The sequence below is a fragment of the Sciurus carolinensis genome, chromosome 2 (genome assembly GCF_902686445.1).
Source record: "Sciurus carolinensis chromosome 2, mSciCar1.2, whole genome shotgun sequence".
In the NCBI taxonomy this organism is placed as follows: Eukaryota; Metazoa; Chordata; class Mammalia; order Rodentia; family Sciuridae; genus Sciurus; species Sciurus carolinensis.
The window spans coordinates 137,124,046-137,150,361 of NC_062214.1; the positions used below are offsets into that span (position 1 = coordinate 137,124,046).

The 26,316-nt window shown below is 31.9% G+C and overlaps 1 protein-coding gene across 1 annotated transcript in view; it reads right to left on the minus strand.

Moving 5' to 3' along the window:
- The window catches only part of Ralgapa1 (Ral GTPase activating protein catalytic subunit alpha 1), a 217,231-nt gene that overhangs the window by 114,672 nt on the left and 76,243 nt on the right, over positions 1-26,316 (minus strand). Inside the window, 11 exon segments of the mRNA XM_047542464.1 lie at positions 356-532; positions 3,022-3,238; positions 4,263-4,387; positions 6,166-6,438; positions 6,441-7,163; positions 7,166-7,282; positions 7,285-7,329; positions 7,332-7,487; positions 7,490-7,687; positions 17,116-17,256; positions 25,265-25,426. Of these exon segments, the coding sequence (XP_047398420.1) occupies positions 356-532; positions 3,022-3,238; positions 4,263-4,387; positions 6,166-6,438; positions 6,441-7,163; positions 7,166-7,282; positions 7,285-7,329; positions 7,332-7,487; positions 7,490-7,687; positions 17,116-17,256; positions 25,265-25,426 (2,334 nt within the window).

Genomic DNA, 26,316 nt, shown 5'->3' on the forward strand with positions numbered 1-26,316 from the left:
TTATATCTTCTTTCTAGCAGAGAAATACCAATATTTTGGACTTGAAAATAGCAAAATTTTACTATTTTGTTACTTTCTTCTATACAGCAAAACCCAATATAAATTAAACATATAATTGTATTGTCTAAATTCTTCAAAAGTGATTCCACATATCATGTAATTTTTAGAACTAGCACAATAAATGACTAAAAAAATACATATAGTTATATATCACTTGTATCACGTATCATAATAATCATATAATCATGATGATCATATATCAAAATCATGAATGATTATACATGATAATCATATGAATGATATTCACAGAACTCCATCTAGACTCAATTACAACAAATAAAGGTGATAAATTTACCAGTAACTGTTGCAACTTCAGCAGAGAAAGCCTGTTGATTGAGACTGCTTGTTTCGGAATCTATATGAAGTGTGGTTAGACTAGCTACTTCCTGCTCTTCAGCACTCTGATGATGGCCTGAACCTGAATCCACATCAGCAGACGAAGCAATTCCAGTGTCAGCTCCAAAGCCAAAATCTATAAGGAAGACAGAATATATGAGTTCAAGTTATAAAACAAAAATATTTATATAAGACACAGCTGAATCACTAAAAAGGCCAAATATTAACATTTCCCCTAAACCTATTCTATTTATATAGATGTGATATATCATCACTATTCTTATCCATATTTTCTAATGGCTAGTAATACACTTAATGTTTTTCAAGTATTTTATAATCTCTAGCACAGGAATAAACAAATTATATATATATGATAAAAATCATCTTTCTTTTAAATCATGTTTGTCTGGGGTCAGACTAATATAAAATTAGTCCACAAGGGAAGGAAATAAGTAATCCTCCAAGGCATCTCTCAGTTCTTCACAAACTTGATTCCCAAGGTTTTTATTTTCTTCTTATTAACTTTGGTGCCAAGTACAATAGTTCATCCTAAATTATTTTCCTTTCTACATTTTGATCTTAAAAATATAATTTGTTTTACTCCATTTGCAATAGCCTCAAAAAAAAAAAAATACTTGGGAATCAATCTAACCAAAGAGGTAAAAGATCTCTACAATGAAAACTACAAAACACTGAAGAAAGAAATTGAGGAAGACCTTAGAAGATGGAAAGATCTCCCATGTTCTTGGATAGGCAGAATTAATATTGTCAAAATGGCCATACTACCAAAAGTGCTATACAGATTCAATGCAATTCCAATTAAAATCCCAATGATGTACCTTACAGAAATAGAGCAAGCAATCATGAAATTCATCTGGAAGAATAAGAAACCCAGAATAGCTAAAGCAATCCTTAGCAGGAAGAATGAAACAGGGGGTATCGCAATACCAGAACTTCAACTATACTACAAAGCAATAGTAACAAAACGGCATGGTATTGGCACCAAAATAGACAGGTAGATCAATGGTACAGAATAAAAGACACGGACACAAACCCAAATAAATACAATTTTCTCATACTAGACAAAGGGGCCAAAAATATGCAATAGAGAAAGATAGCCTCTTCAACAAATGGTGCTGGGAAAACTGGAAATCCATATGCAACAGAATGAAACTAAACCCCTATCTCTAACCCTGCACAAAAATCAACTCAAAATGGATCAAGGACCTTGAAATCAGAACAGAGACCCTGCATCTTATAGAAGAAAAAGTAGGTCCAAATCTTCAACTTGTTGGCTTAGGATCAGACTTCCTTAATAGGACTCCCTTAGCACAAGAAATAAAAGCAAGAATCAATAACTGGGACAGATTCAAACTAAATAGCTTTCTCTCAGCAAAGGAAACTATCAGCGATGCGAAGAGAGAGCCTACAGAGTGGGAGAATATCTTTGCCACTCATACTTCAGATAGAGCACTAATTTCCAGAATATACAAAGAATTAAAAAAAAACTCTACATGAAGAATACAAATAACCCAATCAACATATGGGCTAAGGATATGAACAGACACTTCACAGAAGAAGATCTACAAGCAATCAACAAACATATGAAAAAATGTTCACCATCTTTAGTAATAAGAGAAATGCAAATCAAAACTACCCTAAGATTCCATCTCACCCCAATTAGAATGGTGATTATCAAGAATACAAGCAACAATAGGTGTTGGAGAGGATGTGGGGGAAAAGGTACACTCATACATTGCTGGTGGGGCTGCAAATTAGTGCAGCCACTCTGGAAAGCAGTATGGAGACTCCTTAGAAAGCTTGGAATGGAACCACCATTTGACCCAGCTATCCCACTCCTTGGCCTATACCCAAAGGACTTAAAATCAGCATACTTCAGAGATACAGCCATAATCAATGTTCATAGCTGCTCAATTCACAATAGCCAGACTGTAGAACCAATCTAGATGTCCTTCAATTGATGAATGGATAAAGAAACTGTGGTATATATATACAATGGAATATTACTCAGCTATAAAGAATAATAAAATTATGGTATTTGCAGGTAAATGAATGAAATTGGAGAACATCATGCTAAGTGAGATAAGCCAATCTCAAAAATCCAAAGGATGAATGATCTCACTGATGAGCGGATGATGACACATAATGGGGGGTGGGAGGGGTGCAAGAATGGAGGAAGGAGGGACTGTATAGTGGGAAAGAGGGGTGGGAGGGAAGAGGGGGAAGCAAAAAATTAACAGAATGATTCAAACATCATTACCCTATGTAAATGTATGATTATGCAAATGGTATGCTGTTACTCCATGTACAAACAGAAACAACATGTATCCCATTTGTTTACAATAAAAATAAATTTAAAAAAAATATATAATTTGTTTTATGAAAGGGAAGCATTGCTTTTTAGATGCACTTAGTTTGGCAAAATAAAGTAATATTAACCTAAGATGACTCCCTAAAACACCTTTTTCATTGAAAAGTGAAATCAAAGTATGCAGGAACCACTGTCTAAGTAACATTGCAAAGAAGACGACTGCTACATAATCCATAAGTCAGTTCTGAACAGACAATACAAAACATACTACTCATATGGTAAAAGATACTTGCTGTCAAATTTTCGGCCATCATACTGGAAAGCACTGAAAGAATCGGAATGACTATCTGAGCTGATAAGATCACTGCTTCCTGCACTAGCAGGAGAAGTCCATTCCGAAGGCACTCCAGGGTCATCAATAGGGCGCATCTGGTTCTGTTTGTTTAGGATATCAGGGAGGTCTTTGGGAATTTCGAGGCTACCTGGACTACTTCCTCTTCTTGTCATAGTCTAAAAATTCAAGAAACATTTAAACATTAAAAAAAAAAAAAAGAAAGAAATTTTATTCTCAGTAAGCATCTGAAACCTTTAATTTCCAAGATAATCATCAAAATAAGTGCTGAGATTTAGTGCCTGCAGAAGAGGGAAACACACTCACTAAACAATCTGTGTAAGGGCATGGATCTGGTGCCTAAACCAATGTTGGTCTACCTAAAGTAAAGTCTCAGTAGGATCCATGGAGTCAGTACTCTTTGTATTAAGAGTGAAGTATTTAAGGGAAAAAAGCAGGGGTAAAATCAAAGAAAGAAGGTGAGAGGGAAGAATGATGTCTAAAAAGCCATTCTATAATGATTCTACAATCATTTTAACCCACTCAAGGAAAAAAAAAAACTTAAAAAAAAAGATAAGTCACAATTTGAAACTCAAATGGAGTATGACCAATTCCATATGTATTCATCTTCCCCTAACAAGCATTATTAGGGATAAGACAGTTTTTTATTTCATTTTGCCATTATCTTCAAAATAAAGAAAACTTTAAAATCTATTCCAAAGTTATCTGGAATGATTAAGCAATATTTGTGCTATGAAAACTATGGGAGGTGGGCCAGGTGACCTCCACCGTTATCTTTTCTATTGACAATGGCAACTGGACCAACATAGGACCAAGTTGGGAGAACCAGAAGAGAGTAGCTTATATCTACTATTTGAACAAACAGATATTTCAATCTCTCTTTGGTGAAAACATAGCTTGCTTGCTTTATGTCTTTGGATTAAAAAGTATTATAGAAATGTAATTTTAATAGGGCTGGGGATGTGGCTCAGTGGTCCAGTGACCCTGAGTTCAATCCCCGATGCCCCCCACCAAAATCTTAATTTTAAAAAAGGGTTAAAATATGGAGGAACGTTGTTTTAAAAGAAAAATTTCACATATACATTAGATACACACACATATATATTATATATATACAGGTACATATCTTTTGGTTCTCTTAAGTTTCCTGTCTAAAACAAATAAAATAGAAACAGAACTTACTGAGGCATTACCACTTCGAAGTCGCTCTGCTATAAACTCATCCATCAGATCAGGAACATTAGCACTGCTGCTGCCAATATCACTATTAAGAGGAGGCAGTTTGGAGCTCATGTCCTCTTTATTGACTAAAAGCAAATAAATAACTATATATAGTGAGGAAAAAATTTAACTGCATTTTCTAAACTTAAACAAAAATAATTCAAAATAAAGTACCTATGCCATGTCACTTATTTTGCCAAACATGCACTTATGAATAATTTTCCTCCTTTAAGATTTAATTTTAAGAATTAGTAAATTGATATTTATTTTATTCATCTAAGCAGATGTTAGTCAATCTTCAGAATAACCTTAAACAGCAAGAAAGCTTATAGATAAGCACTAGTTGAAGTCAGGTTAATATTGCCTATAAAGAAACTGGTATATTTACTTATCTTTTTTCCTGCCTGTGTGCTTCTATTTAGAGACTTAATAATTTATAATTTCTTTTTCCCCAAAGAATATTTGCAAGGAATAGATCCCTTAAAATCTATGCAAATCTCAATGGGACAAAAATGCATTTAAGTTTGGCTATTTATAAATAAAAATTCTACAATTTTCATAGGATGTTGTTTCTATCCACTATAAAATCTAATTTTAGCATAGGAAAAAAAGATGTTTATTTTTACAAAAGCTTAAAAAGTGACCAAAACTATTTTGATTTTTTGTAATGACTACATTATGATTTATATACAAGAAAATTTTAACTTTGGAATCTAACTTACAGAAGGTAAGATGTTGTCTATGTCACTGCTATTGCTATTGGAAAGTTAATTTCTCTGTAATGAAAAGCAAATCAGCACTGTTTATATTCCTAATAAACTACAAAGCATTTCTGAAAATATACTGGTCAGAATTTCACTGTGAAATACCATTATCTTTATATTACTGGCCAGGCTTTGCTAAGCTGTCAAATACTGCCCTCAGGTGGCATTAATGGCTCAATGCAAGATGCATTATACAGCGTTGTTAATCATGCTAACAAAACCATGTTAAAACAAATAAAATCAAAACCTACCTTACTGCTGAAAGTTAATTTCTATATTTGTAAAGTTATTTTAACTTTGAATCAAGATAAAACAGTTATCATAATCTTGCTTTTTTTCTGGTATCTGTCCATAGAGGTTCCATAATTAAATCAGTATTAACTTCATGAAACCTTTATGCACATTTAAAATCTCAGAAAAAAGAAAGTAATGATAAGTGTTTCAATTACATGACTTGCATTCTACACAAATGAATGCAACACTAAAAGCTCACATCATGTTTGGAAGTGGCTTAAAAGTTATTAAATTCACTTTGAAAATTAAGAAATAATTTTCCTCTTCAGCGACAGTTAACTATATGATGGTGCTGATTGCAGGACCTTGATTCTTATTATGTGAGATGTCAAAGTAATTTTCACCAAGAAAAAATATAAACCACATAAATTAACAGCAAATATAAATGAACCCAATTAGACACGATAGTGCCCTTTTATAAAAATTAACACAGTGGGGCAAGAGAGAAAGTATAATGACTCCTTAGTAAACTTAATTTCAAGACTCATGTGGTACACACTAAGGAAAATATTTGATTTAGGTAGCCTTTGAAAGGTCATTAAGTTTTTCCTGTATCTTCCTCTTTTCTATCTTGTTGTTCAGCAGCAAAGAGGTTTAACTAAATGCCTTATAAGGGAAATTAGTAATTTAAATAAACATTTATGCTGGGGAAAAATACAGCTGGGGAAAGGCGCATGCATAACCAAACAGAGAGGAAGCAGTGACCATCCCAAAGCTCTTTGATTGCTTATAGCTTGCTTCAGTTGCATTAAGCCAAACTGGTGCTGTCTTTCTTCTTTTGCGCTCTGCACACTGTTAGTGCTCACCTGCAGCTTTCCTTCCAAAATAGCCCATTACATGACTGTACAGATCCCTCAGTGGAGCCTCTGGTGGCATTCTGTCTGCCTCTGTGGGGAACATTTGCCTTCGGCTTCGAAAGAGCATGTCCACAGTTTTATAAACGCCACCCAGGGAGCCCTGCTGTAGACCTGCCTCATGACTTGATGACCTAAGAGTACTACGACTACTTAACTGATTACTTGCAATTTCTTCTTTTTGTAATATGGTAGTGGGAATCTCTGCAGATTCCTTCACTGTTTGCTACTAACAGATGTTACACTAATTGTATCTAGAGGCCTGTATACACCAGGTTTTACAAGCTCTGTACCACTAGTTGGACTGGTATGGATATTGCTGGTGCTGCTACTATTACTACTACTAAAGCCACCAAGCTTCCGTAGTCTCATTCTTCCATGGAGCCTCTTTGTTTTCAGAGGATTGTAAAACTGAACAGACTCAGTAGATGGTCTAAAAGTAACATGAACACTATTTCGTTTCTTAGTAGCAATTTTCATAATTTTGGCTCTATGGGTTACTGTTTCAGACAAGCTCCTTTTAGTTGGAGAAAGTTTGCTAGTGTTTGAAATATGAGGCATTCTGCGGTTAACAGATGCTTTTAGTGTAGTCTTCTTGACATGCATTACATGTGGGACAGTGATTTTTTCATTTATTTGCACACCCTTAAGCTTTTCAGCTAGTGTTACATCTACACAGGCATCTAATTCTGTGGCTGTTTGTCTGTACAGGTATTTTCTTTTTTCTTTATCACAAGGGCTATCTGAACTAGGCTCCGATGACTGTTTATCAGTGTTTGGTTGCTCAGATTTTTCAGAAGTTTGTGGTCTCATGAAAGTATCTGACTGATTAGGTGCAATATTACTCATGAAGACAGATGAGTTTGGTCTTTTCAAACTGCATAGTTTCAGGAGTCCCAACAAAGACATGACAGTTTCTGATTTAATTTCCTGATCTGCATATTCTAATTATCTAAGGATGATCTTTCATCCCTAGTTACTGCAATAATCACTTCTGGAGAAGCTATATCTTTACCTATCTCATTTTTACTATGACTTTCTTTAAAATATTCTTTTAGGGAAGAAAGAGATCGTCATCTCCTTCAAGGTCAATGTACTGGATTTGTTCAAAAGCTGATCTGCAAGTTCTACTGGACCTATTAAGTGACAAAGATGGTCATATATGCTATCACCAACTTCCAGAGAAGACTCTCTACTATGAGTATCAGTGATGTGGCTTTCAGTGGATCTAGTTATTGAAGAAGCCTCTGTGGAACTCTGCAAACTTGGTGCTGACGGGATGAACTGTCAATGACAGGAACTGCACCTTTGGTTCGTTCAACAGTGAATGGTTCCAAGATGTCAGAAGTGCTGCTACTTCGAGGCAATGGCTGTTCCTCATTCAAGGCACCAAATACTTCATTTCCAGTGTCTTCACTTTGTGAAAAATGCCCTGACTCTAGTTGAGCGGGGAAGTATTGAGCATCATCAATATCTGTAAAAGAGAGAATTTATTATAGAGTAGGAACTATATGAATATAAAAATAAACAATCATTTTAACCACAGCCTAAGTTTATGCTTTAAAATTTTTACAAATTGAGATATTTTGTAAGTTCAATGAAGGAAAACTCAATTAAAAATACAAATCTGTTTAAAAAAAAAGAAAAAAAAAAGATGGGCACAAGCCACTATAGCATGTAGTGTCAATGAATTAGAAAACTAACAAAATACATTTTAAAATGTTAACATGCATAGAAACAGACGGTGAGGTGATGAAACATTTGGAAGTGCAGTTAAAGATAGAGCTGTGCCAATAAATCAAGTAATTCAAACTTGCTATTCAATTTTTCCTAAAGTTCAAAACCAGAGGGGGATAAAAAAAAAGAAATCCAGATTTTATTACATAAAGATTATTTAAATGTCCCATTGCAGACTCCTGTAAATTCCTCTGTCATCTTGCCTGACTGATGACATATTATGAATAGAAATCTCCACCTTCTTCCTAAATGTTCTCTTTTTCAGAAACTAACTGTTCTACTTATATATTTTGCTTTATTTTATTACAGTATTAACATACTTTAATGCCATTGAATAAAATCAATACATTACAAAAAAAAGCCTAATTCAACTTTTTTGTCTTGACAATCTGCTAGAAAGAACTAATACCTGCCTATATTGGCCCTTTCTGTTAAACCACCACCAAACTCTTAAAAACTATCTATAATAGATCTTACATCTCTTTATAAGAGTCACAGATTCTGGACTCAAAATGGACATTTAGAGATATCTAATTAACTCTCTTATAGATGAGGAAGTTGAGATCCAGAGAGGTTAAGTACTTTCTCAAATTCATAATCAAAGTTTGAGAAGTAGATTTAGTGTTGCATGTCACTGCATTATTTTTCACTGCCTTAAATGCCAAGTATATAGTAAATCCTTAAACACATGAAATTGGAAATCACAAGATGAAATATTATTTAACTGTTCAAATATATACACATTTTCAAAGAGGAATTTTAAAAGCTAAATATCATGTTTATGAAGCCATCAGGGACATTAAGTTGCCTAGGAATATGTAACTTTAAAAACTGTTTTCAGAACAGCAAAATATAATCAGTAAAGGACAAAGAGTAAAAAAAAGTCAGTTGTTGCTACTTATTAGGGTTGTATGCAAAGATTAAAAGTAGAACTATAACTGAACCAATCATAAGAAAAATTCAGACCCTAAGTAAAGTAGTGACTTGTCCAAGACCTCCAAGTAATTACTTAATGGTTCTAGATCTTGAACATAGGTTTATTTACACTAGACTCTGAGACCAGTTTCCTCATTAATAAATGAAAATTTTCAATCAATATTTTCAGGGTTCATGCTATGGATCAAAGGAGACAGTCTTTTTGCTATTTTAATATTATTTTAATAAATATTTAAATACATTACATATGTGACTTATTAAAGTTTGCTATCTGATATTATTTCATTAATTTTTTTGTATGAGGCTCCTAATATATTCACTTTGCTTAAATTCAGATCAATAGAAGTTTGTATTATATCAAGATTCCTGAAGATGTATTGTGTATGCTCCCAACATATGTCAAATGTATAGAGCTCCTGAAGTTGAAATAATTACATTTTTTTCTCATAAGTTGAGGGGATATATAATTCTTTCAAAAATAACACTTCTTTTCTTATGCAGTCCATTTAGAAATTTTTCTAAATGAAAAGCAAAATAATTCCTTACCAATTTCACATTCATGCATTTATACTCATAAAGTGTTTGTTACTGCAGCAAATAACTAATACATGTTTGTGTATCTTGGCAAATATAAATATCGATTTGTTGTACCTCCCCTCCACCTGAGGACAGATAGTATATTAAACACGCACTCCATGTTTCTTTCCGTACACTATCCCGCAGGACTCAGCAAATAATAAATACTACATAACTTTCTATAAAAGTTCTTTAGAATTTTACAGTTGGGATTTTATTGAAGTTCAAAATTAAGAATTCAAAACATTAAAGATACATTATAGTCAGGTATGGTCATGCTTATAATCCCAGCTCTTGGAATACTAAGGCCAGAGGATGGCAAGTTCGAGCCAAGCCTTGGCAACTTGGCAAGACTGTATCTCAAAATATAAAATAAAAGGGCTGGGAATACAGATCAGTGTTAGAGTACCCCCTAGATTCAATCCCTGGTACTGGAAAAAAACCAACAAACCCCCAAACAACAACAACAAACCCTAATGTTAATGAATGAGCCATAAACACATGAACTTCAGGGAAAAGTAGAATAGTAGTTTTGACCTTTAATTCCCTTTATTGATATTTCATAATTTTCCATTCTAAGCCAGGAAAGTTTACTATTTAAGTTGTCTTTTTAGGAATTTCTTCCATACTCCTCATCTGCATATTAGAACACTTACTTAATCATTATTTCAGCCTAGGTTTTCTTTCTAAAAATTTGTCACCACATGTGATCTAAAGTTTCTGTGAAGAGTTTTTTAAAAAGGTTACTAGATATTTTTCTACCAATAATGAGTGGGGAAGAATTTAAATATAATTTTTAAAAAATTTTTTAGCTGTCCATGGACATTTATTTATATGTGGTGCTAAGAATCGAACCCAGTGCCTCACACAGGCAAGGCAAGTGCTCTACCACTGAGCCACAACCCCAGTCCAAATCTAAATATTTTTAAGTCAAGCTTTAAATATAGTTATTACATGACAATATAATTGTGTAAAATCAAAGAAAAATAATTGAAACAGGGAGCCAAGGTCAGCACTTGAATCGAGTATGATTGATATTAAATTCCTTAAATTTTAGTTGGGGAAAAAAATGTTTGAAATTTATTGAGGAGAAAACAGACTAAATAGCATTTTATATACATATATAATATTTTATACTATTATATAGAGATACATATTTGTAATTTGTATTCTACAGCTAGGTATTTTCTATGTGCCCATTAAACTCAGGTAATTTAAAAATGACCTGGTACGGGAAGTGTTATTAGTCCTATTTTAAAGATGGAAGAAACTGTTTAAGTGACCTATTTCAGGTCTAAAGCTATCAAGTGGAAAAGCTGTGATCTGAAATAAGGCAGAATTAGTCATATTCTAAGTCTCTTAAATAACATGTTGCATGTGTTTTATATTCATGAATAGTTCGTTAATTTTTAAAAATAAAAAGTTAGTGAAATTGGCTGGATGGGGTTATGGCTCAGTGGTAGAGGCCTTGCCCTAGCACATGTGCAGCCACCAGGTTCAATGCTCGGCACCACATATAAATAAATAAACAATAAAATCCATCAACAACCAAAAAAACGTTTTAAAAAGTGGTGAAATTAACTATATTAAGAAACTACACTGAAGCATAGTGATTTACCTCTATAAAGACAAAAATCTTAGCAATCGAAAGCTAGACAAATATTCGTAAATTGAACAGAGGAAAAAATTGAAAAACTTATATTAAATTGCTAAAAACAATAATGGTATCAGGTTTGAATAAAAATGTCCTTCAAAACAATTTAATTATGCTGCTCATATTTTATTGGAAAACAGAAGGCTCTTAAATTATTTAAGCCTAAAGTATTTGAACCCTTTTAATGGATAAAACAAAATGTTTTTAACAAAAAAAAACTTTAAAATATTGAGTAAATGCCTCTTGCAAAAGCCTACAAATTTACAGAAATGTCATGTTTTATCTTGGGTTTTCTTTTGTGGGGTTTTTACGATTATAAAACTCTAATTTTTAAAATATTTTTATTGGTACATTGTATTATATATAATAATGGGATTCATTATGCCACATTCATATATACATATAACCTAATTTGATCAGTCTCATTTCCTAGTACCTTCTCTTTCCTTTCCCTCCTTCCTCCCCTACATCCACTGCTCTACTCTGTTGATCTGCCTTCTATTATTGTTTTTTTAACCTTTAATTAGTACACTATAAACACATATACACATATATGTAGTGGGATTCACTGTGGTATATTCATACATAGTCACAGCATAGTTTGGTAAACTTCATTCCTTGGTATTTCACCATGCCCTTCCTCCCTGGGTTTTCTTGATAATGCATTAGCATTAAAGTACTGGGGATTATTTCTGTATAGTAAATTTTTTTCTAAATATTCTGTTTCAAAGAAAGTTTCCCCTGCTAGTATTAGAGTATAAGGTTAGCTTGTAACATAAGGAAAAGGGGGGGGAAAAAAGAAAACACTTTTCACCAGAATTTAAGTTGCTTAAGGATATTTTATTTTGTTCACCAGAATATCTCCACTGCTTGAATGAGTACTGGTCACAAGGCCTAGATGAACACTGATAGAAGGAAAGAACATCTTTAATACAAAAATTAGCAGCTAGTTGGTAAAAACCAAGAATTTCTCAAGAAAAACAAAAACAAAAAACTCAAGTTAGAATACTAACATACCACTAGAAAAGCTGAATAATTTCTGAAATGATTTGCAGAACCACGTGCCCCAATATCTTTTACCAAAGTTAAATTCTTTTCTGGTCAAGCACAAATATTCACTGTGAATAATACTTTTATGGCTCTGAATTTATAAAATCACTCACATTAGTTTAAATAGAAATTGATATTACATGGGGAAACATTTTTTTCTGCTAATTACCAGGCAAATTTGTAAATTTTTTGCCTACATGGTCAACAGAGGTAATGTGTCTTCAAGGAAGTTAACAACCAAAAAGCATCTAAGCTAGTAAAAACTATATATCTTTTCAAGACTAAGATATTTAATTTAATGTAGATAATTCAAAGCAGTAACTGTGTTGCTGAAATTCTATGAAAAGACTTTAACAAATTCAGCTCAAATAAATAATTTTAAACCACTAAAATTTAGCCCACTAAACTATCCTTTGTTTCTATTCTTTAATCCCTCTAATATTGTTTTCATAACATTTAAATTCTGGTCATAGAAAAATAATGTATTTTTATGGTAAAAAATTATAGTTTTACTTGTTTACGAGCATGTTGCATACTACCATTTCTTTTAAAAAATTAAATTATTTCAAAAAAAAATCTAACTTGGAATCGTGTTATAACCAACAGATTATAGAGGGAAAAGATGTAAATGATTAATATCCTATTGCATATTTTTGATAGGAAAAAAGAAATTCATTAACTGTATAAAAGAAGGGCCTACTTGTCTGATTAGAAATGGAATGTAGAAAAAGGAGTGTGAGACAGACTATCTTATAATCAGGAAACTGAAGAACAAAGATTAAAATATTCTGCTCTGTAGATTCAAATTAGCAGTCTATATACCCTGGACTTACAGGCTAGAGTCTTTTTTTTTTTTTTTTATTGTAAACAAATGGGATACATGTTGTTTCTCTGTTTTGTACATGGCGTAAAGGCATACCATTTGTGTAATCATAACAGGCTAGAGTCTTATGGCAACAAAAAAGGCAAATAAATCATTGGTTCTTGAGAACTGAATGAAAGAAAATCAATCTATAGACTTAATTCCGGGTGAAAAATCATAATAATTGACTAGAAAATGTTAAATAAGAAAGTTATAGAAGTATACATAAATAAACTTCCCACCATGCTTAAGTTCTTTTGTATGTTTTTTTTTTTTTCATAAGGCATTATTTTTGTCAGTAAAAGCAAATTTGCTTACAAATGATAATTGAGATTTGTGGTCTTTCTGTACATCAGTTTATCAGGAAAATAAAGACTGCTAGTCTTGGCTACCAATTGTGTGAAAGTACAAGCTAGTGCAGTAATTTTCAATGGTCAATGGAAGAAGCTAGGGAGAGTATGCTTGCCCAGGCACCAGAATTAGTAGAGCTGTAAAAAGAGGTGTTATATGTTTGTACACCCTCCTGTCCCCTATCCCTGGCAGCTGCCCATACACACTGTGTATCAAAATCTGAGACAAGAGCATGGGAAAATTTTTTTTTCAAGTGTATAGATGAGTCATGTTAAAAAATCATGTTATATTGGTTGTAGTGACAATTCCTTTTAACTGGTCCCCAGAGCTTAAGAAAAACTTCACGTATATTCAGTTATTCAGTAGAATTAAGTCTATAGATGTATATAAAGTTATACCATACATTATCACACTAACAACAATCTAGATAAAGAATAATGGAGAAGAAATAAGGGCTAGCAAAAAATAGGGTACTTTGAAAACTGATGGTTCATTCTCAAAGAAACATGTTAAAACAAAAACAAAAATGAAAAAGCCAGGGTATGAAGAGAATTCAAAAGAATTTCCTTTTAACTCCCCAAATTATTCAAGAACACCTGGGTAAGTATTTTTCTGATAAATTCTATGTCTAACCAAAAGCTAGAATGACTATTAGTAGTTTCACTGCTTTTTCTGTTTGTTTGTTTGTTTGTTTCATGAAGGAGTTACAGAAATCTCAATTACCTGATCTGAGAGACTCAGAAAATCTTATATGTTCATTTAAGCCTGCACTTTCCTCTCCTGTTCACTTTTTTTCTTAGTTTGACTTTTGAATGTATGTCAATGGCTTATATTCATCAAACTAAGGTAAATTTTACTTAAACCTTGGAAGGAAACAACCAACCAGTTGAACTGTTTGAGGATCCAAGACTTTTTGAAAATTTTTTAAACACAACACTATTGTTACAAATTTCTACTCATAAAACTCCTTTTCCTCCTATCCCTCCCCCCTCTACCTAATCCCTAGAGAAACAAACTCCAGGCCTTCAATTTGCCTTGGAGGACCGCAGGGGCAATAATCAATTCAATAACTCAGATTTCTTCAATATAAACTGGTATAAGAACAATCTCATCCAATTTCTATGGTGCTTTTTTTTTCATTATAAGTTTAGTTCAATATTTTCCAAATTTTTCCTCTTTGGAACCTGAATACTACAGGCTGTTAATATTTATGTATCTAGAAAGATAATTGTGAAATATTGGAAATATTACACGTTTTTTAACAGGACTTCTGAGAGCCTTCAATATGTTGATGGACATTATGATCATTTACTCTTTTCTTCTCTATACCTACATGTCTCCTAGAAAGTATTCTAAATTCCTGCCTTAGGTTGAAGTATGTTAACTTTGCTTATAAGTCATTTTTCAGGGAAAAAAAAAACTCCTTTCAAGGAGTTCTAAGAGGAAAATGATTCTTAATTCAAACTGACTCTTATTATACTTTAAATGTACAAATGTATAAAAAATGACAGCAAAAGTATTTTAAGTTATCAATAAATTAGCATTGGTTTAAGAGACATATTTTCTTGTACACCTTCCTATATAAACAACATTTTTAAAAATGAACAATTATTATTTTGATGATCAGACGTAAGGTTTGTTTTGTTTAAGTGACTGGTGTCTCCATGTCATCTAAATCTTAAATTTATCATAGGAGGCATTTTACTGCAAATGGGGGAATGAATACAACCAATAAAAGTGCCACTCAGAAAAATTACTTTTAAACATTCTTCATAAATGTTTAAATCATAAATCTTTCTAAAGGGAATCTTTCTCAATTATGTTATTTACAGCAAAGCAAGAATTCTGAAATAGGAACTTCTCATGCTGGCTAAGGTAGTACTTTAAAACACTTTAAAAGAAATGATCTCATTTTTGTTTATTTTAGATTTCTAAAAATATTTTGGCATTTAAATAATTACTTGATGAAATTTTATTTAAATTTCAGAAAAGATATTTTGTAAAGCCCTGTAGATTCTGAGGGGAAAAAAAATGTGACAGTTTTTAATGACAGAAAAACATACAATCCAACCAAACTTTTAAGAGTTAGTGACTAAAACTCATTTTAATTTTTATAAACAAGTAAAAAATGGTTTCCATTAAATGCTTTTAAAAGCTTGAAGCAAAAAATGTATCTAAGAAAAGTTTACAATAAACTGAGTTTAACTATCTAGTTGTTAAGACAGAAATACTGCTTTGTTTACCATTTAAAATAACTAAATTACAATTTGATATAAACAAACCAAAATCTATGCTATTCAGGAAGGTACTGTGTTTAAATGGAATATTGAAGAAACAAAATATGACAGCCTAAAATATTCAAGTTACCTATTTTTTTCTACTGTAAAACTCATTCATTCTTACATTAAATACTTAATTGAGCATCCAGTTTGGACGGAAGCCAAATTTTCGCTTATTATAACTAAACGGCAAAATCAACTATTAATTTCAATATAAATTATCTCTAATTAATTGTATTATGGTTTCAAAATGATACCTAAACACCTCTCAAAAACATCCTAAAAGATATTCTGAAATGTTTCCCAGTCAATGCATCCTGAATTAAAAAACATAAACATATCATATTCAGTAATTGAATGTTTTATTTTCTCATTTGGAACACAAGTACTAAGTTTTTTTCATTTATAACATTTCCAAAGATTACCAAATATAATACACAGGTAGATGTTTTTGTACCTACTAATTGATAATTCTCAATTAGGTTAGCCTCACTGACTTGGGAAGAAATCTCATCTTAATGGGATTAGGGATGGGGAAAGGGACTTTACATGAAGTATCATTATTAACACAAATGAATCTTGCTTCATGGTTCCTTCAGGCAATTCTCAATTCTTCTTAATGAAGCTGAATTCTAAGAACTAACCATTCCTATTTTTCAAACTCTTCTCCAACTACTAGAGAACTTTTAGGGTAATGCAAACATTCTATAATTTGCTTGGGGTTATGGTGTATAGGGGTGTGTATAATTCTCTAAACCCACTGAAGTGAATCCAGGAAACACATATTTGATGATGTGCTTAATAAAACAGTAGGCCATCCTAGTACTAGAAATGAAGTACCTGAATCAGAATGGAAAACCTGAGTAGGTTTTGAAGCTCCTTTAAATTGAGCCTTTACACAATGATTTAAAAATGAGTGAGTCCTTAGAATTCAACATACTATAATATCCAATATAAATAAAGATTTATTCCAAAGTAACTTTTAGGTTATGTACTTTCCCCTATGACTACATGCCCTTACTTTTAGTTCTATTACTATGAAGGATAGAACAAATTATTCAAAATTTACCATACTGTTAGTCAAACAATGGGAAAATAAAGGTCAAGACTCTGATTATCTTAAGTCACCTCTATGAGACATCTATGATATAAACATGCATTACTACTTCTTTTAACCACTTGAGAAAAATAATCAAACATAAAGCAAAATATTAGCCATTTACAACCAAAAATATTGGACATTGGCACAGCACTAAACTTAGCACTTCCAGAATGAACTGCGAGGATAGCATTAGAGTTCAAATAACTCAAAATGTTGATTTCTCAGTCATTTCCCAGTTTCCCATACCTCCCCCAAAGAAATTAACTTTGAAGAGTTTATTTGATTAAGCAAAATTTGAAAGCAGAGGATTAAAAAGTGAAAAAGGTGGTGCAGAAATTAGCAGAGGTGGCACTACCTGAAAGCTCATCAGAAAGGGGAGTGAGAACAATATCAGGCAAGAAGGGTTTGGAAGTATGGATCAGAACAGGAGCACTTTTAGCACTGCGTATATAGGCCGATGGCAGAGCACATTCACCAATGGATCGGCTTCTCATGGCTTTAAAAAAGGAAAAGAAAGAAGTGGGGAAGGAAAAAAGAAGAGTGACTATAATGAAAGGCTGTGTCACAGAAAAAGCAGCAACAGAGAAAACTAAAAGATACAAAGGAAGGAAATTTTAAATTAAATCATTTCAGCACGGCAAATACTGGCAAGCTGTAAGAAAAGAAATCAGAGAACACACATATTTGTAAATGTAAATTTTTTGGTGTAAAGCAGGAAATGCTCATAATTATTAGCAAATACAATGGAACAGCATTAAAAACAGCAGACACTGTAGCACGATGTTCTCAAAACCAAGAATTGAGAAGTTTGTTGAATGGAAACATTGAAAAAAATTCAGTATCAATTCAAAGAAAATTTTAGTACCATATTTGGGCATTTCTCTAGGCAATTCTCACTCTTCTTAAGAAGCGGAATTCTAAGAACTAACCATTCCTATTTGCAAACTCTTCCCCCCAAAATTTTCCAAGTCACTCAGGTCTTTTTTAGAAAATTATGTGTGAATCATAGTCAAAAGGACATATTCTCATAGTTAATATCTGTTCCTGGTAGAAAAATGCCTAACCAAATCAGTATTTAATTTATAGTAAAGTATAAAAGTACAATTAAAATTTTAAATAGAAACATAAACAGAATTTGCAATCAGTATTAAGAATCACATTTTTGAGAAGGACAATTTCATGCTCCCTCAAATCATAAACAAAAACTTTAAGGGTTGTTTTTAAAAATAACTTTAAATTTTATGACATTTTAAAAATCACATTTGCAGCTGTATTTGATAATTTCTTTAAAAGTCCTGTGTTCACAAAATTAAAGACAAAGTTTAGTTGACTTAGAAATAAACTAGTAATTTAAATTCAGAGATTTTAACTTTTAGTTAAGAACTACTGATTAAATGAAGTTATATGTATGTATTGTTATGTACAAATAGAGGACTTAAACAACATTGCATAACATTCAGTGTAATAGTGAAATAGGCAGTAGGAGTCAGGGGGACAGTTTGTTAACAGCAATTAAAAATTATAGGCTTTCCTGATTACCGGAAACATTCGATTCTATGCCTAAATTCTTTAACCCATCACATTAAGGGTTAAGGAATTTTTTTTTTTTTTTTGACCTGGCTACGATCAACCTCTTTCTGAAACTTCATATCTTTCCACTATTCTTCCATGCTGCTACAACACAGAATTTTATACTGTTCCCTGTAAGTTTCATGCTCTTTCACAACAACATAATAGCTTTGTATCTTACTAATGTCCTTGGTCTCCTTTTTCTTCCTTACAAACCCATACTTGAAATGTCATTCCATTTAAGAAGTGTTTTTTGATCCTCCTGTAAATTATTTAACTACTGACAACAATAGATAAAAACAAGTTAAGAATTTCTGCTTTTTAGTAGACTACATACTTTTATGCTAGCCTACTCAACTTTTCAAAATCAAGAACTATATCCTCTTTGAATTCCTAGTACTTGGCACATATGAGCTCAATATATTTTTAATGAATAGTGACAAATGAGTAAGAGTTCAAAAACAAAAGCTTCAGATTATGAAGACATAATTAACTAAAACCTAAAATTATTATTTAGTTTATAACTAGAAAAAAAATCACAAATTTTCAAAATATGTTATGAATGTTGGCAAAATAAAGGATTTAAGAGCTGTTTTTAGGTTCGTCTACGTGCAGCAAGGTGTGAAGGGTTAGAATAGCTAAGATTATGGCAATAATCTGACTTCGGTGTATGGTCTGCTATATAATGGTTTAAAGGTAAGTGTAGTTTAAAATTTAACCCATATACAAAAATTCAGAATCTGACCCTATTTGAGTTTTCCTGCTAGATTCTTTTTACTCTTGTGAAAATGACCAACAATTTTATAATCTAATTTGAAATAATAAAAAGTTATGTTGACTTCAAGATAATCACTCATTAGAACTTGTTAAAGCAAAGACCAAAACACAGGCAAAACCAAGCACTGGTTACACAAAAGAAATAATACCATCCACAGTATAACCAGATGTGAAATAAATATATTTATTTTAAAAAAATAAAGTTCTATATTCTTCAAACATTTTTTAAAGGTTTTTTTTCTTGGGGTATAACAATTCCTTTTTGCCCCTTCTTTCCTATCACTAATTTAAAGAAAGCTTGGGCGCCTTGGAACTTTTTTGTATTTAGAGTGGTATACATTTGTGTTATCTTGAATGAATTCTTCAAAGATGAGTTATATTTTTTTCTATACATTTTTCAAGTCTAAAGTTAGTGTTGTAATACCACCAGCTCCCTACCCCATATAAGACAAAGACTTTAGAACTTATTCTCTTACTAAATTCCCTGAATTATATACCACTGACCAACATTTTAATTCTGCTCTTTAACTCCAAACTACAGATTATTATATTTAGATAACATTTGATTTACCTATACATTTACCAATTTCTTTGATCATTTATTCCTTCTTATATCTCAGACTTCAATCCTGGTATAATTTTTCTTTTTCCTGACATATTCTTTAGTTCCTTTCAAGAAGGTCAGAGATGGTAGCAAAATTTTTAAGTTTTTTTGTTTATATATATGCTATTCTTGAAACTTTTATTCAATATACAATTCTCTATGGACAGTTATTTTTCCATGGCACTTTAAGATATTATTTCACTGTCTTATCTTCCATTGTTGGTACTAAAAAACATTGTTTTTAATGTAACTATTATTATTTTGGAGGTTCTCTATTTTTTTCTCTTTGTAGCTTTTAAACTCTTTTGTCTTTCCATTCTGCAGTGTCAGTGAAACATTTAGGTGTGAGTTTATATCTATTCACTCCAGTTAGTAGACTATGTGCTTCTGTTTCTAAAGACTCATATCTTTCATCAACTATTTGTTACCCTTGAAATATTGCCTTTCCTTCACTCTCTCCTTCCAGAAATCCAATCAGACATAGTAGACCTCCTTATCCCATTCCACATATTTCTTAAGCTTCATATTTTTCATATCCTTATCCTGGGTAATTCTTCAGATCTCTCTTTCAAGTGATTGATGCTCTTTGTTCTCTTAGTAAATACGTTTTTACTTCTATAAGCTCTATTTGGTTCTCTTTTTAAAAAAATCATCTTTATGAGTCTATCACTTTTCCTTTAAACATTTCAAACAGTTATGTTACAGTCTGAAAAATTATATTCCAATAACAAGGATCAATATCTGTTAGGAATCTAAATCTGTTTTCATTTTGTTAACACACCAACAGTTTGTTTCCTTACTTGAGTAATCTCTGTGAGTTCATATTGTGTGCAATTTCTGGAGGCCTAATTCAGACTGCATTCCTCCAAACGTAATTTGCATTTGCTTGCATCAACTGCCAGCAAGCATTACCTGCAGAAAATCAACTTTTGCCCTTGTGAGGATCCCCAGTTTAATGTGAAAACTTTCAATTCCAGTCTCTGATCTTGCAGCTTGCCAAGGTTTTAGTTTGGATACCCAAAGTACATAGCAAAATGTATTTAGATATCAGCAGTTTGCTCCAAAGTCAGCCCACTTTTCCAGTATGCTTAGTGCCCATTACTACTCTATTTTAAGCAAGTAGCTTTTTTTTTTTTTTTTTTTTTTTTTTTTAGTGTGGCCTGGCAGAAGGGTCATGAAGGAGAATCTTAAGAGATTTCCCTGACATTCTGTAGATCCAACAGTATAATGAAAAAGTAGCAAGAATATCTAACAGTTCCAGAATATAAAGTTTACTATACTGCTGGCGGTACGAGTCATATAATGACTTTAAGAAAAAAATCTTTTTCTCAATATTTTATTATTAAGAAAATTGTCAATCATCTAGAAAAGGTTAAAAGGCTATAAAAATGCACACATATATACACCCCCTAGAGTTGGGGATATAGCTCAGTTGGTAGAGTGCTTGCCTCACAAGCACAAGGCCCTGGGTTTAATCCCCAGCACTGCAAAAAAAAAAAAAAAAAAAAAAAAAAAATACACCCCCTAAATTCAAATGCTGTTAACATTTTGTCAATTTTGCTTTATTTCTGATATGTGTGTGTGTGTGTGTGTGTGTGTGTGTGTGTGTGTTTACTGAAGTATTTGAAAGTAAGTTTGCAGATACCATGACTCTTCATTCCCCCTATATACTACAGGATTCATCTATGAGTAAGGTCATCCTCCTACATAGCTAACGCCATTACTAAACCTGAGAAAATGTTTTAAAATTCTATAATATCAATTAATAGCCAATCATATTCCAACTTACCTATAAAATTATTTTTATTTTTTTGAATCCAGGATTTCATCAGTGTTCATGTATTACATTCAGGTATTGCCTCTTTAATCTAAAACAAACCCCACACCCAACATTTAAAAAAGATAATGTCTTTTTGAAGAATCTATGTCAATTATCTCATAAAATGTACTACATTCTAGTTTTATTTGTTCCCTATGGAGTCATTTAACTTGTTCTATGTTCTACATGTACTATAATCTAGAAGTTAGGTATACAGGCTTAAGTGATTACCTCCAGAACCTCTACTGTAAAGGTACATTTCCCTTTACAAATGTGAAGAAAATGTGGGATGATCCATGGCTACAAGCAAATATCCTATTCTCAAGCAAACTTGTACCTAATGGTTTTAGCATCAACCAATGATCCTTGCTTAACTATGTAAGCAATTTAAACAGATTAAAAAAAATCCCTTCAGTTCTTCTATACAGACTGGCTTAAATTTTTTGGTAAAGAGCTTTAACTTCACATCTCCCACCCCTTACATGTAACACATACACATTTTTGAGTATCATTATGGACTACTGCATTTTTTGTTTTGACTGTATGGAAGATCCCAAGTGACTTTTGAATTTAATAAAAATATGCTCATCTTCATTTCCATTATTAAAAAAAAGAAGAAGAAGAAAAACAATGGATAGGTGCATGCCTATAGTCCCAGCTCAGGAGGTAAAGGCAGGAGCATTCCTTGCGTCCAGGAGTTCAAGATTAGTCTGGACTACATAGTGAGACCTCACTCAGAAATAAAACAAACAAGGCCAACAAAACATCATCAACAACAAAAAACATTAAAAGGACAAACATAATTTTTCAAAGCACACAAAGCAAAACATTTGATAATATAATTAAAGGCAAGTATGTAGAAGAAACAGGAATTCTTTATTGTGAATGGAAGTATAAAGTATGGTCTCTTGGGCTGGGGTTGTAGCTCAGTGGTAGAGCACTTGCCTAGCACCTGTGAGGCACTGGGATTGATTCTCAGCACCACATACAAATAAATAAATAAAGGTATTGGGTTAATAAAAAAAATTAGTATGGTCTCTTTTGGGGGCAAATTAATTTCAAGTCCTACAGATAAGCCTGTATTTGTGCATAAAGTAATTAGCATATATAAATATATTCTATACCATTTTTAATAGTACAAAACAGTAAAATATATATCCATCTTTAGGACATAGGTTAAATTATGGTACTTTAATGTAATGAAATAAGATGTAGGAAGTTCAACACTTTTTGATATATAGTAATTTTAAAGATACATTATTATTATAATACCTTGATTTAATCTCCTAAGAATCTCCTCCTTTCTTATCCTACACTCCACTTCAGCCACAGTGACTTTCTTACTCTTCCTCAAAAACCCAAGCATATTCCTGGCTTCAGGATGTTTTACATTTCCTACTGCCTTGAATGAATTTCTCACAGGTAGTTGCTAAGCTCATCCTTTCACTTTATTCAGGCTTCTGTTCTTATATGATAAAACAGACCTTTCCCATCCTATCTAAAACAATCCTATTTCCCCAGTCTTATTATTCCCTGGCCCTTTGTTGTATTTAAATTGTTTTGTTTTTCCTTTTTTAATATTTTAAAAATTTCTCCCTAGTCCTTTGTACTGCATTTTCTTCATGACTTACTACTACCCAGTATGTTTATTGGTTTATCTGTTTATTACACATCTCTCCAATACTAGAATTGTCAGCTCCAATGAACTTTGCTTTGTTCACAACTAAAACAATGGTTAGAACAGTGCTTCCATATTGAATACTTAAAAATTTTGTTTTCATTCAAAAGTGTAAAAACCAAGGTTCACAACGGTGTAGATACTATGCTTTATGCCTGTATATGCATAAAGTAACTTCTAGAAGGATGTTCAAGAAATTGGTAACAGTGGTTGTCTCTACTTAGATGAACTGGGATGATGAAGAGTAGTGATAAAGCAAAGACTGCATTGTTTACACTTTTTATCATAGATTGAATTTTTAACCATGTACATTAAAAACATAAAATTTTAATTTAAAATTTTTAAGAAAATATACCTCCAAAAAATGTCCTAATTTAATCTGTTGTCCTTTAAAGGATTTTCTAACTTTATGCAGGTACCTTTTTTAACAAAAATTTTAATGATTTAATTTTTTGTTTGAGAGGCTTATCCACTGAAGAAACTACACAAGATTGTTTGACTTAAATACCAGAAAGTAATCACAGCTGATTTCAAGATGAGTATTTTATTACATACTATTTAAAAGACTAGAAAGATATACATCAACTTGTAAAAAATGATTATTTTGTCACTAGACAGCTAATGGAATTTCATGCTTCCTTACATTTTATAAACTAAGAATAAATTCTATAATCAGAAAAAAGTACTTTAAAATGATTTCAAGCTTTAAGTAAACATTTAAATGTAAAAATAATTCCTTTCAAATACAGCTATTTTCTGTAAATGTGACATTAAAACTGAAGAAACACATTTCAGATGTGATCAATATTTTCCTTAGGATTCCCAAAGGTAATTGTATACCAAAATTCCAAAGCGTTAAATTAATTTCAGTCCATGAATATCCTTTTTCCTTATATTATTTCTTATTCTTCCTGCTTGGCATATACAATTAATACAGCTATATGTTTATTTTATAAGACAGTTCTGAAAATGTGATCCCTTTAAAGGATTTTAAATCAAACATAATTTTTAATTCTTAAATTCTGATTTCTTATTTCTTTCATTTCTGCATCTTCCTTTCAAGCTATAATTCTCAATACTTTAGAACTCTATTTCATAGAAGACATCTTTATAATGATGGTTTTCAATCTCTTTAAAACTAATAATGTTTATTACTGATTACCATTCAATATAGATATGGAAAATTCTCCTTTTCTGGAATCATAAGATCATAAATCCTGAAATAATTTTAAGTAATTTTTGTTTCAGGTATGAAACAAGTATTATCATGCCTACTACACAGATGAAGTACTTAAAGCCTGGAAAGGTTTGATAAATTATCCAAGGTTATCTAGCTATTTAGTGATGAAAGAGAGAAAGAAAAGAGGTTAGGACAAAACTCTACTTTTTCACTGCAAGTACTCTTTCTACTATGATTCATACCAAGTTACAAACCTCTGAGAGGAAAAGAAATAAGATGGTAGCTAGCTTGAATGCCAAGTGATCCTATGCCTAGAAATTTTTCATATTAGTACTCCTTCACTAGCATTTCCCAAATTATAGAAATTTCTTCCTTATTTGTTAAAAGTAGCAGGGAAACTAGCATAGATTCCATCTTGGCCTCAGCTATGTACCAGTAGAGAGCATGAATTACTTGTTGCAAGTTTGTGAAGTCCATCTATATAGTTGCAGCACTAAAAATTAGCTACCGTAAATTTCCATGTTTGCCAAGTATATTCATTTAACAGTAATAAACTAGTTAGTGCTCAAGTTCTGTAAACTGAGTCAGAGTTCTACTACTTCAATCCTATAAAATAACATTTTAAAATCAGGGATACATACAGTTAAATGAAATACATAAAAACAATAATGAAAGATAAATTTTTATAGTATAAGAGAATAGAATAGCATGCTGTTGGACACTGAGTACTATTAAAGGAAAAGAGATTTTGCTACAAAAGTTTTTCATTTCAAAACAAAATCAACTGATAAGAAAACTGTACATTTATATACACTGTTTTTAAAGGACTGTAAGTGTATTGTTCCATACAATTCTCATGATTTTGAACAACACGTACCTACAGTTTTTTGCCGTACTATACTCCTCGCCTTTTCAGTTCCTGGGGAGCCAGTTGTTGTTGCACTTCTCTGTCTCATTGGGGCTTGGCCAGGCTGATCACGGCTCCATCCTCTAGAAAATGACTTGTCAACTGAAACTTTCTGAAATTCATGTCCAACTCCTAGAAATGTAGATTTTCAATCTCAAAGTACTGTTACCTGATCAATAATATCTTTAAATTATGTGTGCTATGTTGCCTCATATTCTTAGGCTTACTTATAATAAAGTATAAAGTTACAAGATAAAATACTATGCAGTATGTGATTTTTTTGAGCTTCATTTTATATAAAAATTATATTGTAAAATATGCAGAATTTTAAAATTATATCAATAATAAACTTATAATTTCTGACATGTACTTGCTTTGTAATAGAAATGAAACATATGGATAAGAAAAAAGATAGGAAACGAGCTAACACAAAACCCTGCAATAGTGAAGTTTACTTAATTTCTACCTGCTAATAACAACTACTTGGGAAATATATAGTTCAGAAAAAAGTAGTTTGAGCTTCTTAATATCCTGGAAAAAGGGTTAAGTCCCTTAAGTATTATCTCCAGCTAGCAACTAATTTTTTAAAAATGCAAAATACTAACAAACCAAGGATTATAAAAACATGTACTAATGATATAATCATTATGCTACTGCCCCAATCCCTTTAAACATCTGACACATTTCAAACCTAGGGAATGTTTGCTTTTAGTTAAAACAAAGAAAATACTTTTGAAAATTTTTCCAGGGCAGCGAGTGCAAATCAATGGTAGCTCAGTGATACACTTGCCCAGCATGTATGAGGCCCTGGGTTCAATCCCAGTACCACATACACAAAAAAGAATTTTCAAAAAAAATTCTTTATTACAGACTTTTAAGTAGAGTGAAGTAAAATCACTCCTTTAATTCCAACTACAAATTTGCTTACGTTAAAAAAGGAATGGCATAGGCAGGAACAATGGCATAGGCCTATAATTTTAGTTACTCAAGAGGCCAAAGCAGTAGATCACACATTCAAGGCC